The sequence below is a fragment of the Lonchura striata genome, chromosome 1A (assembly GCF_050655825.1).
Source record: "Lonchura striata isolate lonStrDom1 chromosome 1A, ASM5065582v1, whole genome shotgun sequence".
NCBI classification, from domain to species: Eukaryota; Metazoa; Chordata; class Aves; order Passeriformes; family Estrildidae; genus Lonchura; species Lonchura striata.
This window is the reverse complement of record NC_140741.1, coordinates 37168934-37184567: the sequence shown is the minus strand read 5'-3', so window position 1 is coordinate 37184567 and position 15634 is coordinate 37168934. Positions and strand designations below refer to the sequence as shown.

Here is a 15634-nt window from a genome sequence, read left to right as displayed (position 1 = left end):
AAAGAGAAATGGAGGCCTGCTAAACGTTTGTTTTCCCCACACACGTCATCATAGGCTTTCAACGCTGGCCAGGTGCAGAAGAATTAACAAGAAATATGCATAAGGAAAAAGAAGTCTTTTATTACCAGTCCAAAAAAAGGACAGACTTACCTTTCCAATTTCTTTGCTAGGCATCGTCTAGTTTTCATTTCCTCCAGATATAGCTCCTTGTACTTTTCCACTTCTGCCTGTACACATTCTTTTGGAAAAGTACTGTCCTGTTGAGTATTTTTTATCTTCTCCAATTCACATTCAAGATCTCTAATTCTGTCTTTTAGCTGGTTTCTCAGAGAAGCATGATGACTTGCTCTGATGTGTTCTAGTCTGTCCTGGGAGGCTGCCTGTGCCTGAAGGAGACAGTGCACCTTCAACCACCACAAAGAAAAAGAGAACTCTCCCCACCTGTCAATTGCATGTACTCAAGGTCATGGGCCCTCCTTGGCTTAGAGAGACAGCTGCACCTCCTCACTACCATCAGCAGTTAAGGCAGAACCCTGGAGCTACCACTAGGGTAAATAATTCTCTTCACTCAGGACAAAGCCCAAATCAGAACCACTATTCAAAGCCACTAATGCAAGGGCATTATCTCTGTAGGACAGGGCATAGAGGACAGGATTCCTCAAAGACCTTAGCAGGATGCCTCACCTCCTCTCAATCTCCACACCTACAACTTCAGTCACTTGTTTCCTGAGCACCCTCCCCCACACAAGGACAAAACCAGACTTGTAGGTCTGGCCGTGACAGCTGGAAGGTGCAAAACCACTTCAAGCATGAACAGGGAGAAGCAGACCAGCAGAGACAGCCCCAAGCACTGCAAAATGAAAACTTACCTTGGGCAAGCCTTTGATTGAGGGACCTGCCAGCAAATTACACACTCTAGGAGCACTCTTGCCCACCATATGCCCTTCTCCCACTGACCTTCAGCACAGACACAAGTACAGTGCTAACACACAGAATCAGGTACCAAAAGCAAAACACTAAAAAAATGGCAACCACAACCAAAGTCTACAGAGACGTGTCAGAAAGTCACTCACCTGCAAAAACAGATTGACTTCTTGTAGTTTTTGTCTTATTTCTTGGCCTGCTCGTTCATCAACCTCTCTTTTATATTGTTCTATTTGGCTGTGATCCACCATGTTAGTCTCCAAGTGATGTTGGAGTTTTGCCACTTCTTCTTTCAGCTGGCATTTGCTCTTCTCCAGTTTTTCACAGTTCCCATGCAGGGTAGATAGCTCTTCACGCAAATCCCGGTTTTGGGCTTCTAGCTGCATGCCTTTTTTAGACTCCATGTCCAGCTGCTGGGAAAGTTCAGCAACCTGTATTGGGGGGGGGGGGGGGGGGCGGGGAGAGAGGGGGAAATGAAAAGAAACCCAAAGGCATCTAAAAGCAGTGAATTCTGTTAAAATTGATAAAGGGGTTGTTCATGGAGACTGTATTTATCATCTGTATATTCAGCCTTGACCCTCACCCATGGACATGATGTCCTGGGAGGACAGCAGAAATGCCCATCCCTAAGGCCCAGCCTGAGGATCTGCACTCTTGGCTGACCCCGCCTGCTGTCACTGGACCTTCTCTGTTCTTCTTGGTGAGTTCCTGTGGGATGGCTCCTTGGCCCACAAGGTCACGGACCCTGCCAGCCTTGCTGCCACTCTTGGCTTGCCCTTCCTCTGCATGACAGTCTGCCCTTCTGGTGCCATTGCAGATGCTGCTTTGCACTTAAGGACTGCATCTTTACCCATAAGGACAGCTACATCAGTTATTATAGTCACCTGCTTCTCTAACAGTAGAATAACCATTGAGAGAGACCAATGAAATGTAAAATATAGCCAAGGAAAGCAAATCATCAACATGACAAGAAATACAGGCAAAGCTTCACACAGGTTTGAAAAGAAGTAATACCACAACCAAACAAACCCCAAATTAAGCAGAGCTCACCTTTGTTCTCAATCTATCAACTTCACCGACCATTTCAGAATATCTGCTCTTCATTTCTCCCTTCAAATTAAGCTGCGACTCCATTTCTCTCTCCTCATACACTTTTATTTTCTTCGTAGCTCTACTGAGAAGTCTCTTCAACCTAAATAGCAAATCAGTTTGGAAAACACAGGAACAAGCAACCTTTTCCATATGCTCTCCAGTAAGGCGTGCAGACATAGTTTTCTTCATCTTTAACATACTTGAAAGTATCAGGAATTGCTGATAAAAAACCTGCTCTTCTTGTGCCACAAATCAGCTGGCACATCCAAATTTCAGCTGAAAAGACAAACTGAAGATTTCCTTCCCCACCCCTGGAGAACTGCAGGGCAACCTGGATTGGCAATTCCTCTTGCAGCTATAAGTATAGGCTCATGCACAGATGTACCTTGCAGGAACTAATACGAGACCCTAGTTTGCTTTCAGAGTATGTGTGAGAGTATTCTTATATTCCAGTTCAATAAAACTGGACTTCTCTTCAGGGATATCTCTTCACCATATCAAAAAGTCATACCTCTTAAAGTCTTTCTGCAATTCTAAGTTTCGTCTCATTTCTTGGTCCAGACGGAGTTCAACTGGGCGTTTTAACTCTATCAGTTTCTTCACTTTCTTTCTTTCACTCTCACACTTTCAAAACAGAAAAGACACATGACACACACAACACATAAGAACAAGAGCTATGTGCAATACGTATGCGTAGTGTTCTCCATGGAGAAGCTGCAATCCATCTCCATCTTTTAGCCAAGTTACACATTAGGTTTCACAGCAAACTGGGCCAATATTGAACAGCAGAAATAGATGCCTCCCCTTAAACAAGGTGGAAAAGATGCTGGACTTCTTTCAAGAGTTCTCAACTCATAGTAAGATTATTTAGGTATGCTTATCACGGTAGAATACAAATTAATCTAAAGCTTTTATGGGATCTTTTCTGATAAGCAGGCAGAGGAATTTGATCTTTGGGAATTTTTTCAATATACTAATCCCTTCCACCTCTTATTTGTAGCTACTTATGTGCTAGTTGCTTTGCACTTCCTTTATTCCTCTACAGACAAAGAGGGAAAGACTGCTTCTTTGCAACTGTCAGTCATTTCTTGTTTCCCAAGCACTAGTTCATTTCCCCAGAATTCCTTCACTATGTTTTTCTGCAAGGCTTTTAAACATCCACCACACTGAAAACATGCTGCAGCTCCTCCCTGCACTGCACTGGAAAAATAAAATACTTCAATCCTGCCCAGAAAACAAGGGGTCAGAAGATGGCCAGAAGGAACCCAAGAAAGAACTGGGGAACTGCAGCCCTGCTTGATGTGCTTAACTGATGCAAACCATACTGGGAGCTCTTTCAAAGAGAATCACTCCAGAACTTACACAAGATACCCAGATAGCTTTCCTTTGCTTCCTGTATGATCCACAAATCACAACATATCCAGAGCCTAAACGGCTGGGGTAATAAAAAAATGCTCTTTATCTAAGAACTCGACCAAAGGGTTAATGGAGTTCTCACAGGTACTGGCTTAGGTCTCTGGAGAATTTTCTGGATTTACCTGTTCAAAGAGATCTGCCTTTTCCCTGTCAAGTTGAGCAACACGCTCTTCAAGGTTAGATCTTGATTTAAACTGCTCTTCCCATAAACTCTGCAAGTCCTTCGATGTCAGAGCCAGCAGATTCTGCTTTTGCACCTGTAAAAGCAACAACGACAAAAGAAGAAACTAAGGTGACCATAAAGAAAACACTGCAACTGAAAGCTGTAACTTAAATGGAAACTCTCTTCTCTCCTCATCCAATGTCTATGGTAAATGTTAATGTGGAATGTAAAACACCGCTTGGAAAACATAACCAAGAAGACAAACGGGATGAATGAATACTATATGGGTGGTTAGATGAGGTTGAACTCTGGGGAGTAACAAATATACACACAAAATTACCCTACAGCTTTCTTCCAAAGGTTCTCCAGAGTTCATTACATACTTTGTAATGTCTTCATTTCTAGTGCCCACCACAGAATATACCCTACCCTCATGGCTTCTGTGACAGCTGTGTATCTCCTGAGAGCAAGAAATGTTTTGAAATTGACAAAAATTTGCCTAACAGATGCATTTGAGTTGAACACAGCTTGCTGAGTTAGTTCAAGTATAAAGACTGGAAGATGACTAGATGCTTTTAGTGGCATTTTTTAAGGAAAAAAGAAAATTACAAAATCAAAAAAGGAAAAAACAAGAGATGTTTACTGGCTACAGAAAGTGACAAAGCACTTCACACAAAGTCTCAGATTAAAAAAAATCCTTAGGGTGTATCACTTTCTCAAGTGGCAGTAAAACACTGGGTCTCATGACAAAAACTGACATGGCCTCAAGACAAGCTCTGACAAAATTACAAAGAAAATATGGATCTGTCAATTCTGCTTTCCTCTCTCAGCTTTCAACCACAGATCTCCATGCTGCCCACAACATCCACTCTATCAGTCATGTGCTATGGCTTAACCCTGGTAAGCAGCTAAGCATTTCACAGCCACTTGCTCACTCCCTGCAGGTGGGATGGGGAAGACAATTCATCAGATGAGTCACACTGATGAACACAACTGTCTTGCACACCACAACACACACAAAACACAGAAGTAGGAAAATGAGGAAATGTACAGCCTTCTCCCTTGAGGGTGCCTTGCCCTAAAACCAGATGGGTATTTAAAAGGCTGTGTGATTACACAACTCACATGATCTTTTAATCAATTACCTATATACAAAAAATTCAAAGATTAAAACAGCCGTTCACAGAAGCCTGTCACGTACCTGCTTCTGGTGATCCTCTGCAGCTGCCTGTGCTGTCTGTAAGCTCATTATCAAGTCTTCCAGGCGGTTATGGACCTATAGAAGCATTACAAGAAGAAAGAAGGCATACGATCACTTTCCACATTGAAGTTACACCTCGCTGACAAGAGTATTACACAAGACCTCTTAATCTCTTTATTCCTACACTATTTACACTCAGCAACAATGATCAAAATGGCCTTAGTTTGATTCCACTGCAAAATTGTTAGTAATCATCACCTTTGCCATTTGATGCAGAGAGATAGAGAGAGAGGACCACGTGGGATATAAAGAATGTTCAGTGAAAACAGGTAGGAGTAGCTTTTCTCATCCCCAGTACACTTGAAAATAATGCCCTATTAATCAAAGCAAAAGGATTTGTGACTGCCTTCCCACTTCTCTCGACAGTATCAGCACATCACAAAGTTTGACTATCACATATAGTGATTTTCAAAATACCTTCAGCTATAATTGACAACTACAGTTTTAACAAGAACCCTAGCTCAGTGGCTACAATACAAAAAACAACAAAAAAAAAATCTCTTCATTCAGGCCACAGATGTTAGCACCTTATCTGAGCTAAAATTAACCACTGTGTAGAAGCTGTGGTAAATTCAAAGGCTCACACTGAGTTTTGCAGATGCCACAAGCAGTCGTCTTCACTGTTTCACGAGAACAGTCACACAGCAAGTAGACAAAGAAAAAGCAACTCTGCACAGCAAAAGCTCTGGAACACGTAATTTTTGTTTCAGTCTGATGATATCAGCCAGGTCTCTGGCATAAAGAGATTGGCATCAATATACCCTGTGGAATTTCCACCAGTTAACTTGATTAATAAATTAAATAGAACACGGCAGTCCCCAAAGCAGCATCTGATGTTATGAAAGGTTTAAAGCAGACAATAGTTACACTGGTGTACTGCTGTCAAATCCTTACCTTTTAGAGTGTTATGTTTGACTTGCTATATAGCATGGGAAAATTTTCAAAACTGGATGGCTGGAAAGTAGAGCAGGCTGCTATGTGGGCAGCTTCTATTCAGAAAAATGCAAGCACTGAGCTCCCCTTGGCTCTCTAGGAAAACCTCACCATAAAATTTCCACATAGAAATAGGTAACTAGGCTAATGAGTCACCGAAAGGGAAATTTATGAGCAGCTTACTGAGGCAGAGGCTTGCAGGTCTCTCTGTAGGGCTTCAATCCTGTTGCTTTGTTGCTGGACAGTGGCTTCCAATTTGGTGTTTTCAATTTCAAGGCTTAAAAATAAATACGGGTCTTATTATAAAAATCTGCCAGACCACTAATTCCAAAAGAACAGTGCAAAATGATAAAACCCAAGAACATCCTTCAAAATCTTAATAATTTGCTATGATGCAACAAGGCTACCTATCTGTGCTGTGGTTTCCAGCTAATCCTGCAAGTGAAGATGCCTTGCCCCACTGTGTTCTCTTACTGTTGCACGTGTTCTTCCAGTTGTTTTATAGTAGTGTTAGTCTCAGAAGATGCCAACAGCTGGTCCTGCAGTTTCTGGGCAGAAGCTGTTGCTTCTCTTTCCTTACCATCCAAGGAAGTCTTCAAGTCACGAACATAATGCTCAGACTGAAGATACTTTTCTTCCACCTCCCGCAACTGTAAAATCACAGAAAGAGTCCACAGTCTTCAAGTGAGCTTTTATACAGGGCAGTCACCTACTGCCCAAGGACTGACATGCTGCAAATATCTTCCCATGCCCTCTGCCCAAAGAACTGTAATCATCTTAAAGACTTCCAAAGCTTCTACTAGCAAATGAACACAAGCAGTGTTACTTCCTAATCTTCCACCGCAGCCTCTCCCATTCCTCCATGTGTTCCTAGAGTATGGTTCTAAGCACTAACATTGCTGCTTTGACCCTTTTGGTGACTCAGGATGCTCTTTGTGTTCACTTGTTTGCTCCTCCGTGAAAATATGAATTAAGAAGTTCATCTGTCTGTAGTGACTTCACAAGTCCCTCATAAGGATCAGATTTTAAATTATTTTCCTTTAAGAACTCCAAGGCCTCTATATGACCATATCTTGGAAAAACACTGTGAAAGGTAGTCCCTAACTCAGAAATAGCTTATACTTCCTTCTAGGAAAGCCACTTAAGGATATTAAATTATAGAAGGGTCAAAGGGGAAAAAATGCAGAGTAAGTTACAAAAGCATTCAGAATTTGACGTGTTACATGGTGACAGGGCAGGGTGGGGGGAGTGGGGGCAGGGAGAAAGCAGGAGCATAAAAATGTCCAAACACAGCAGTCCAATACTTCTACTATTCTTCAAAAATCAGACAATCTGCTTGGCTAAACCAAAGGTAATGAGGCATAAACACAGGAACAAGTTTATTGTGAAAAGCACGTTCGCAAATAAAAAGTTTTGCCCAAGTTAGGGCATAATGTCTGCATAAACTTGGACACCAAGTTTATAAAACAATGCAATTGATTCACACATCATTAAATCTATCCTGTTTAATTTTTTCCTGGGGCTTTAGGAAAACATCCAATCCTACTTTTAACAGCCACCCTAAGATTTATTGCTATAATTACAGACATTATGTACCTTGGTTTTAGTCTTTTCCAATTCCTTTTGCAATCGCAGCTTGTCTTCCTCCAGGTCACTGCGGTAGCGTGTAGTAACTTCAAGTGAAGCTTCTGACATAGACTGCTTTTTAAGAGCATCAGCAAGCTCCTGCTGCAGCTGTCTGATCATGCCCTAATGAAGCAATCAAATGAGCATGAATAAAGTTGTAAGAACATGAAAAATACCTTTACTTTTACTTGATTGTAGAGTTAGATTTGTCTTTGGATTGAACTCAAGTGAAATTTTCTTTCACCAGCAGGCATGTGCACAATCGCATCTCCATCTTTTTCAGCTGAGCGCCCCCAAACTGTCAGCAGCAGTTCATGAGGATTTTTGTTTCCATACATAAAAAAGATGCAATCATGGGAATTTTACTAACATAATCAAAAGAAATCTGTTGTAATGCAAGGGCCTCACTGCAGATACTATTTTGTTGACCAAAGGCAGGATTTGGTATCATTCTTTTTCCTATTCCTACAATTTACAAATATAATTAAATTAATAGCTATATCTAAAAGCTCTCTTTAGATATACTCTAAAAATATATTGAATCACATCCTCTTACAGCTGTCTCAATAAGTATGTTTTAGAATAACAACTGCCTTTATACTGACATACCAGGTTTACTAAAATCTAGACAGTTCATACCGTTATATAGATGTAGTATTTTCAGAGGGAACCTGTACTTTTGGTATAAAGAATACACAGCAATTCACAGATTAAAATGACTGACAGTATTGCTGGAGTTCTCTCCCCACACACACCTCACAGTAACTGATAAATGATGAATAAAGCAATTATCTCACATGTGCCTATATTTATCTCACTCAAAGATTCCAGACTTGCAATTCCGGAAGCGTAATTTTAAATCACTGTTCAAATCATTAAAGGTGAAAGACTGTACATCAGTGTGTCTAAATATTGACTTTTATTAGTTCCTATTTTCTAGAAAGTAAGGGATGATTGAACAGGGTAATTTTGAAGTCATTTCTCTACCTGAAATTGGCCAGAACACTCTATCATTACAGAATACCCTACCTACTCCTAGGAACACAGGTAATGATGCATTCTCTAGGCACACCCCTTAGAGCCCCCAGAATAATCATTAATTAGTACCTGGACCCTAAAATACTCTTCAATTTTGATAGCAACTTAGGGAAAAGCAATGTTTTTCCTCTACAGGAACTTAATACAAGTTCATCTCACACAATTCACTCATCTGCATTTTCATTTCTCAACTGTCACATATTAGATCATTCTTCCTTTTACATCACTCTTACTTGTGTCATCAGTGCAATACTTAAAAAAATCATCAAATACCTTAATCAATTCTATAGGGCAAATAATGGACTAAGGAAAAGAGAGAAAGAAGTTCTAGAGAAGAATCACCTTTCTGATCCAAGCAGACTTGGATACCTTTTTTCTGCTCCCTGCTCAGATCTGAGCAGTAACACCCCATTTACCAAACCCTTCCACAGTTTCAAGAGAAACACAGTAAAATCAGACCAAAACATCATTATCTGGTCCCATGCATATGGTTTATATCTGATACACTTTAGGAACACAAAATAATTTCAAGAACTGGAAAACTTTAAATTGCTGTAAGTCTGTATTTTACCTCTCTCTCTATTTTGTCAGTCTCATGTTTGAAGATTTGTTCTCTTAAATCAATACACTTGGCATTTAACTCCTTGTTTCTCTCTTCCACTAGGTAAACTTGCTTTTCCGTATCAGCTCTGAGTTTGTTGAAAATATCATTAAACCGATCTTGCACATCATTAACTACTTTTTCTTTGATGATCCCCTTGTTCTGCAGATCTTCCAGTTGCTGACGGAGCAAAAGGTTTTCACTCTGGAGCTGTGCCAATCGCTCCTGCATGGATTCCTGCTTTATTAAAAGTTTGCTTACTTGGTCTTTCTCAAGCTGTCGAGCATGATCACATTCCTTTGCCTGACACTGGGTTTGACTTAATTCTTTTTGTGTCATTTCTAAAAGCAATGTTTTCTCTCTAAGTGTTTGTCTTAACTGGTGAAGCTCATTTTCTAGACCATTAGCTTTGCTTTCAGCATTACTCAGCTGCTGAGACAAGCTCTTGTTGGCTTCTCGTACATCTGAGAAGTCATGATGGAGTTTGTCTTGCAAGCGAAGCCATTCATCACGCTCTCTCTGAAATGTTCGTTCGACGTCGCTTCTTGATGACTGGTGACGTTCAAGTTCTTGAACAGTAGTGCTCAGGCGGGAACGAAATGATTCAATTTCTGTCTCTAGTCTGTCTTTGCTTTCTTTTGTCTGCTCCAGTTTGGAAGTTAGCATTGTGGATTCTGTCTTTAGTAAGTTTAGTTGTCCATTGTACTGAAGAACTGTTTGTGTTAAGGCTTCCTCATTCAGCTTAAGTTCTTTTTGGAGATCTTCATTTTTTTCTTTCAAGGTCTCAATTTCCTCTAAATATTTTCCTTCTTCCTCCTGGTGCCTAAGTCTTATTTGATCAAGGTCTAGTCTTAGCATGGCAATCTCATCTTGCAGTAACTGATTTTTGTACAACAGATCCTTTTCTCTCTCACTGTCGGATTCCTGAATGACAGGGAACATGAATAAATATCCATGTGGGAAATAAATCTACAAAACCACTTCAGCATTAAACTGCATTTTAATATTTCTAACACTGCAACATGACTCCAAAGATGAGAGTGAAATTTCAGATAAGACATAAGCTACTCTATGAACCAGTGCATGTGTTCCAGTGCAGGCACAGAATGAAAGCATAACATATCCATAAATAAACATGCCAAATACATAATGCCTTTTTTTCTGTTAACCAACAATTAAGTAATAAAATTATTTAAAATATTTCAGGTATAAAGGTTATAAAATAACAGTGCTTTCTTGTGTGTGCATGCCTTTAAAATATTCCCTTTTAGCTTAATTTAGCTTCTACTAAAATCTGTTTACCAGGCTAAAAAGGGTATTTTCCTTTTTAAATGTCTTCTTAACATTTTTCTTGCCATTACTGAAAGTTGGCTATACAGCTGAATCATCCCTGGAATGCAAGAGTCTTGTATAGTACCTGTTTATTATACAAATTTTTTTCATATAAACATATTCACCCTATAGTTATTGGGTAACATGGCCAAGAACAAATAAATTCTTCCAATAATTTCACATTCTTAGTAAATTCATTAAACTTCTCAAGATTTCTTTTCTTTTTTTTAATAGTGTTCATGATTGCTCATTCTCCTTCAATTAGTTTAACTAGTATTGAGAGTTTAATTTATTGCTGATCTTCCTTCATAAAACTTTAATATGTGGAGATGGAAAAGAACTTCATACTTCAAGTTTGATAAGGGAATAAATAATTTAAAGAACCCCAAGTAATGGGAACACAGAGTGAGTGTCAGCTTCCTTCCTTGTCAGTCTGGATGTAGGTAGCTACATGATTCACTGACAGAAACCTTAAAAAGTGATGATAAAATGTCAAGGAAATAAAAACAAGACAGTTAAAAAAATGTTCTAAATAGTGTTTCCTTTTAGCTTTCTACTTGTACATACAGCACTGATTCTGCTTTCCATAACTTTTATAGATATAAGGGAAAACAGAAAAGGTACTTGCACAGTAAAGTTACACTGGTAAACTGTAAATAATCCATCAAGAAGCAGAAAAAAAATATAAGTTTTATTATAAGTTTAAAACAAATACAGGGAAATTTAATTAATTAGAAAAAAAATCTGCTTACATCTGAACTTTTTCCTATAGTTCTTCTTGTCTCTTCTTCGAGTTCTTTTTGTCTCCAAAGGTGGTTGTTCAGAATGCCTTCTTGCAGTGCCCTGGCACTCTTTTCCTGAGAGAGCTGTCTCTGTGTTTCATCACGCTCTTCTTCAACCTACAATAATACAATTAAATTACTTGCAGCTTCAGAGAAATCTAAGCTAGCAATATTGTTCCACTCTCCCCTTTATTCTTTTAAATTATTTTGCTTTCAACAGTTACAATAATCCATCCATAAATTTTAATTTTCTTCTGAAAATTAAGAAGATATATAGAATAATTTAGTTATTTTAATTATTATTTTGTAATAATTTTTAAAAAGAACGCAAAGTTAGGCTTTGAAATACAAACAAACAAAAAAAAAGGGATACACTACTTTGAAACTAGCTGTTTGCAAAATCTGACAATAGTTACCCAACGCTTTTTCCATGTACAAAGTACCTCTTCTTTAGGCATGCTGGAATACAACACCAATTAAAAAAAAGCAGAAAATAAGAAAACAAGTGTTTAAGTCATTATCTAATATACCTGTTTGAAGAGCTTTCTCAGTGTTACTAACTCCATTTCTAAATTCCTTGACTGTAACTCAAGTTGCCGTTTCTCCTCCATCTCTTTACAATATTGCTCTTCTTTCCTTCTGAGTTTTTCTTTTGTTTTCTCATATAGTGTTTCTACTCTGAGCCTCTTTTCTTCTTCTTGTTTCAAAGTAAACCTGGGAATTAACAGTATAGTTTAGAAACTAAAGCACTGATATAAAAATTAGATATTCTACACTATGAGCTTGCAGAAAGAACTCAAACAAAAATGTTAAATACTTTCACTCTAATTTTTAACTTTTTAAAGAATTCTATTGTCATTCCATTATCCATGGTATCACATTTACAGTATATCCAAATAAACTATTGACTGTTTCACAACTTGTAAGCTTATCTCAGTAAATACACTGTTACAAGGTAACACATTATCAGAAAAGAAGACTACATACTTAAGGCTTTGGATATCACTTTTCCATTCAACTTCTTGATGAGCCAATATGGATTTCAAATCTTGAGTCTCTTCAGCTTTTAACTTTGATTCTTCCTTTTCGCTTTCCAATTTTCTTACTTCTCTGCAGACCGTTGCATACCGATTTTTTTCATGCTCTATTATTTGTTCATATTTAAGAAGTATGTTTTGAATTTTCAGTAAAATAGCAGAACCTATTTTGAGATAGAAAAGACAGAGATGCACATATGCATAAATACTTTCTAATGTGTAAATTATTTGATTTGGTACAGGTGATAAAGTTTTGCTAGTGGGAGGACTGAAGTAAGGCAGTGAGAGTTCTCTGTGAGAAGATGCCATGGGCTGCCCAATGCCAGACAGAGACAATGGACCAACTGCAGGGCACAACTGTGCCTTTCATCATGCTGGTGGCACCTCATCAAAATATATTCAAGAGAAGACAAAACCACCACTCAGGCAAAGGCAACAAATAGGAAAAACAGCTGCTCTGTAAACACACAGGTCAGCAATGAAGGGGATGGGGGGAGGTGTTTTCTCAAACATATATGAACCAAGATATCTAGGAGTGCACACAAATAATTAATCTTTTAAAAGAGAAACTTGTAACATCTGAGGAAAAAGTGACTTTAGAACATACCTGTATGATCCACAGTAAGCTGTTCTAAAAGCAACACAGCCTCTTTGTAGGTGGACGTTGGTAATTTGACATCCTCTGATGTTGTGTCAGATGAGTGAGTTAAATCAAGGTCGTCAGCCACATCCATTTGTATGCTGACCTATAAACAATACAGTATCTTCTGTATACAACTATGTAATATTACAGATTACTCATTCTTTCATTCACAGTCCTTATCTGATTGATCCCATCTGAGTGATTAGAAGCTGATAAAGCTATTAATCAAGAAACAAATTTTACAGTACCTTGTTCTTTTCACTCGCTGTTTTTGCTGCAGGTCTGGAAAACAAATGTATTTCAGTTCTGGAATGTTTATCTTGCATTAAGAACAATACCTAAAGTTGTTCTGAAAACCTAATTTCAGTAGGGAATTAAAGTAAATTTTAATACAAGAGTTTTTTTAGAAATAGGTGAATACTGCTAAAAGACATCTTTATTGGAAGACTATTTTTTTCACAAGATATTATGCAAATAGGTGAAGTAACTGTTCACTCAAAGTGATAAGAATCATATAGCTACAGACATGGAGATATACAGATACATAGTTATGTGCATTCCCTCTTTAATACTAGAGGGAATCAGTTCCCTTCAGTATTTAAACTCTTCCCCTTACAGGTCAAAGAACTGTAATTTTCGATCTCTAGTGGGCTTAGGCTGACTGGAATGGAGTTATTTTCTTCAAAACAGCCCACACAATGCTGTCTGTTACTTTTCTGACCCAAATGATGTTGACTACACACCAGTGTTTTAAGTGCCTATACCCTGTTGAGAATTTCTGTTTCTCATTTTGCCCCCTACAGTTAAGTTTGAGGTAGGCAAGAAGTCAAGAGGACAAACAGCTGAAGAAAAAACATAAAAGTGAAAAAAACTCAAACCCTAAGGTGCATGTAATGAAATAGCAACTTTGTTCTTGCAGAAGTCTCTCCTCTCCCTTTTTAAAAATATAAAATATAGGTTTACATATACACTGACCTTCCGGTAATTTTTCAGCACTTGTGCACATTGCCTTTATAATGAACTTTGCTAAGATGTTCAAAGCACATAAAGCAAAAAAGATATGTTTTGGAATACAAAAATATTGTCACAGGAAGGAACAAAAACAACTGTGCACATCAGGTTTACAAAAAAAGTTACCTTTAGGTCAATTTTTATCATTAAGTAAGTTTTAATTATAACATTCCTTATATTCAGTACCTTCCTTCCTCTTGAGATGTTTCACTGAAAGTGCTATCATCTGGTACTCGAAAATTATTCCCACTGGAAGAGTTCATCTGCTGATCAGCCTTCTGCTTTGAAGTCCATCCTTTATTTTTCTTTGCAACATCATGATTCAGGGCAAATTCACTATATTAAACAGAAAAAAAATTACCTATTGAGTAACAAAACAGAAAATGTTTATTTGAAACGGACATAAGATGATGTCCAGAAACCACAGAGATGTAAAATATCTCTGAATAAAACACAGACTTAACTCCAAGGATTGTGGAGTATTTAAAAAACCTTGCCCTAGGAATGAGGGCAGAGATTCCTTTAAAGGACAGACAGAAAAACCCTCCTGCTTTGGATTTCATAAAAATATCAATGCTTCCTTCAAACTTTTAAGATTCATTTGGTAATATCTTTTCCCTTTTCCTAAAAAAAAAAAAAAAAAAAAAAGTGTTTTTCTTAAATGTTTGTGAAGCAGTGGCCTACTCAGTATTGCTTTCAGCATCAAAGAAACTGTTTCAACTAGTACAATATTAGAAAACCTAAAAGATACTTAAGTAATACTACAAATACAAATTAGAGATAATGTCTTTAGTTTCTACTTTCACTGGCATTTTAATAATTTCTGACCTCTCCTCAGGTGAAAAATTCTTGTTGGCTTTTTCTTCTGTAGTGTTTTCATCTTCCATTTTCAAAGAGTCATTCTTCCTCAGTGTTAGCTTTTCTGTCATCTGCTGATTATTAATGTTGCCTGGTGGTGTATTTAATTTATCAACATTTTCCTCTTTAGTCACTGTCTGTGTATTGAAACATATTTCTTTGCTTTTTTCCTTCTCAACCTACAAAAAGAAAGTTAAGTTTCAAGTATCATTCAGTCTTTCCATAAAAGAGAAAGACAATATCCATGATTGAATAATTCAGAGTTTACCTCTGAAGGAAGTGCAAAATGAAAAAACATATAGACAAGTATTTTCACAAAAATTACATTACAAAATTTATTGTAATTGAAAGTACTTCAAATTCACTCATGAACCTGTGATGTAACAGAAACAGAGTCCTTAGGAAGAAGAAAACAGTGCATCTTGAAACATGAACAACAAAAATGTAAAAGAATTACTGATGGATTAAACAGTTAGGACTGCACAATGTTTGTTATAAAAACAGAAATTAAAAAAAATCAAATGGAAGTGTGCTTGGATACTGCTTCCTCCACAGAGGGTAGGCAGGGTAGCAGAGAAAAAGATTCCAAATCCACAAGTAGAAACAACTCCACTCACAGCAAACAGGAATTTAAGGGAAGGGTAATGAAGACACACCATGCAGAAATCACAGCAAATGACAACTTCAGTCAAGACCCTGTTCAGAAGCTATTTTCATTCTTTGTTTCAGAATCAAAATTGATTTAACTGTGTGCACTTCTTTTTATGTCAATGAAGTGATAACTTCTTACACTTAAACTGAGTGCCACATACTGTTAAACTGGAACAATAGTGATTCTGTGTTTCCTGAAAAAGGGGAAAAGGCAACTCTCCACTGCTCTCTTTATGAGTAAATATTGTCTTTGCATTCAAACGACA

General features: G+C 37.8%; 1 protein-coding gene across 15 annotated transcripts in view; it reads right to left on the bottom strand.

Annotated features, from left to right (window-relative positions):
- ANKRD26 (ankyrin repeat domain 26) overlaps positions 1 to 15634 on the bottom strand; it is a 48992-nt gene that overhangs the window by 7933 nt on the left and 25425 nt on the right. For 14 of the 15 annotated variants that reach the window (XM_021553495.4, XM_085569640.1, XM_085569641.1 and 11 more), the window contains 17 exons: positions 14688 to 14896; positions 14046 to 14195; positions 13097 to 13130; positions 12813 to 12951; positions 12156 to 12369; positions 11699 to 11882; positions 11139 to 11285; positions 9025 to 9978; positions 7386 to 7538; positions 6264 to 6439; positions 5973 to 6066; positions 4797 to 4871; positions 3555 to 3689; positions 2528 to 2640; positions 1975 to 2116; positions 1074 to 1355; positions 151 to 386 (listed from right to left, as the gene is read on the bottom strand). In XM_021553495.4, the coding sequence (XP_021409170.3) occupies positions 151 to 386; positions 1074 to 1355; positions 1975 to 2116; positions 2528 to 2640; positions 3555 to 3689; positions 4797 to 4871; positions 5973 to 6066; positions 6264 to 6439; positions 7386 to 7538; positions 9025 to 9978; positions 11139 to 11285; positions 11699 to 11882; positions 12156 to 12369; positions 12813 to 12951; positions 13097 to 13130; positions 14046 to 14195; positions 14688 to 14896 (3437 nt within the window). Of the gene's footprint in view, positions 1 to 150; positions 387 to 1073; positions 1356 to 1974; positions 2117 to 2527; positions 2641 to 3554; positions 3690 to 4796; positions 4872 to 5972; positions 6067 to 6196; positions 6440 to 7385; positions 7539 to 9024; positions 9979 to 11138; positions 11286 to 11698; positions 11883 to 12155; positions 12370 to 12812; positions 12952 to 13096; positions 13131 to 14045; positions 14196 to 14687; positions 14897 to 15634 lie in introns of those variants that run through there. The other variant, XR_014952173.1, reaches the window with a different exon arrangement.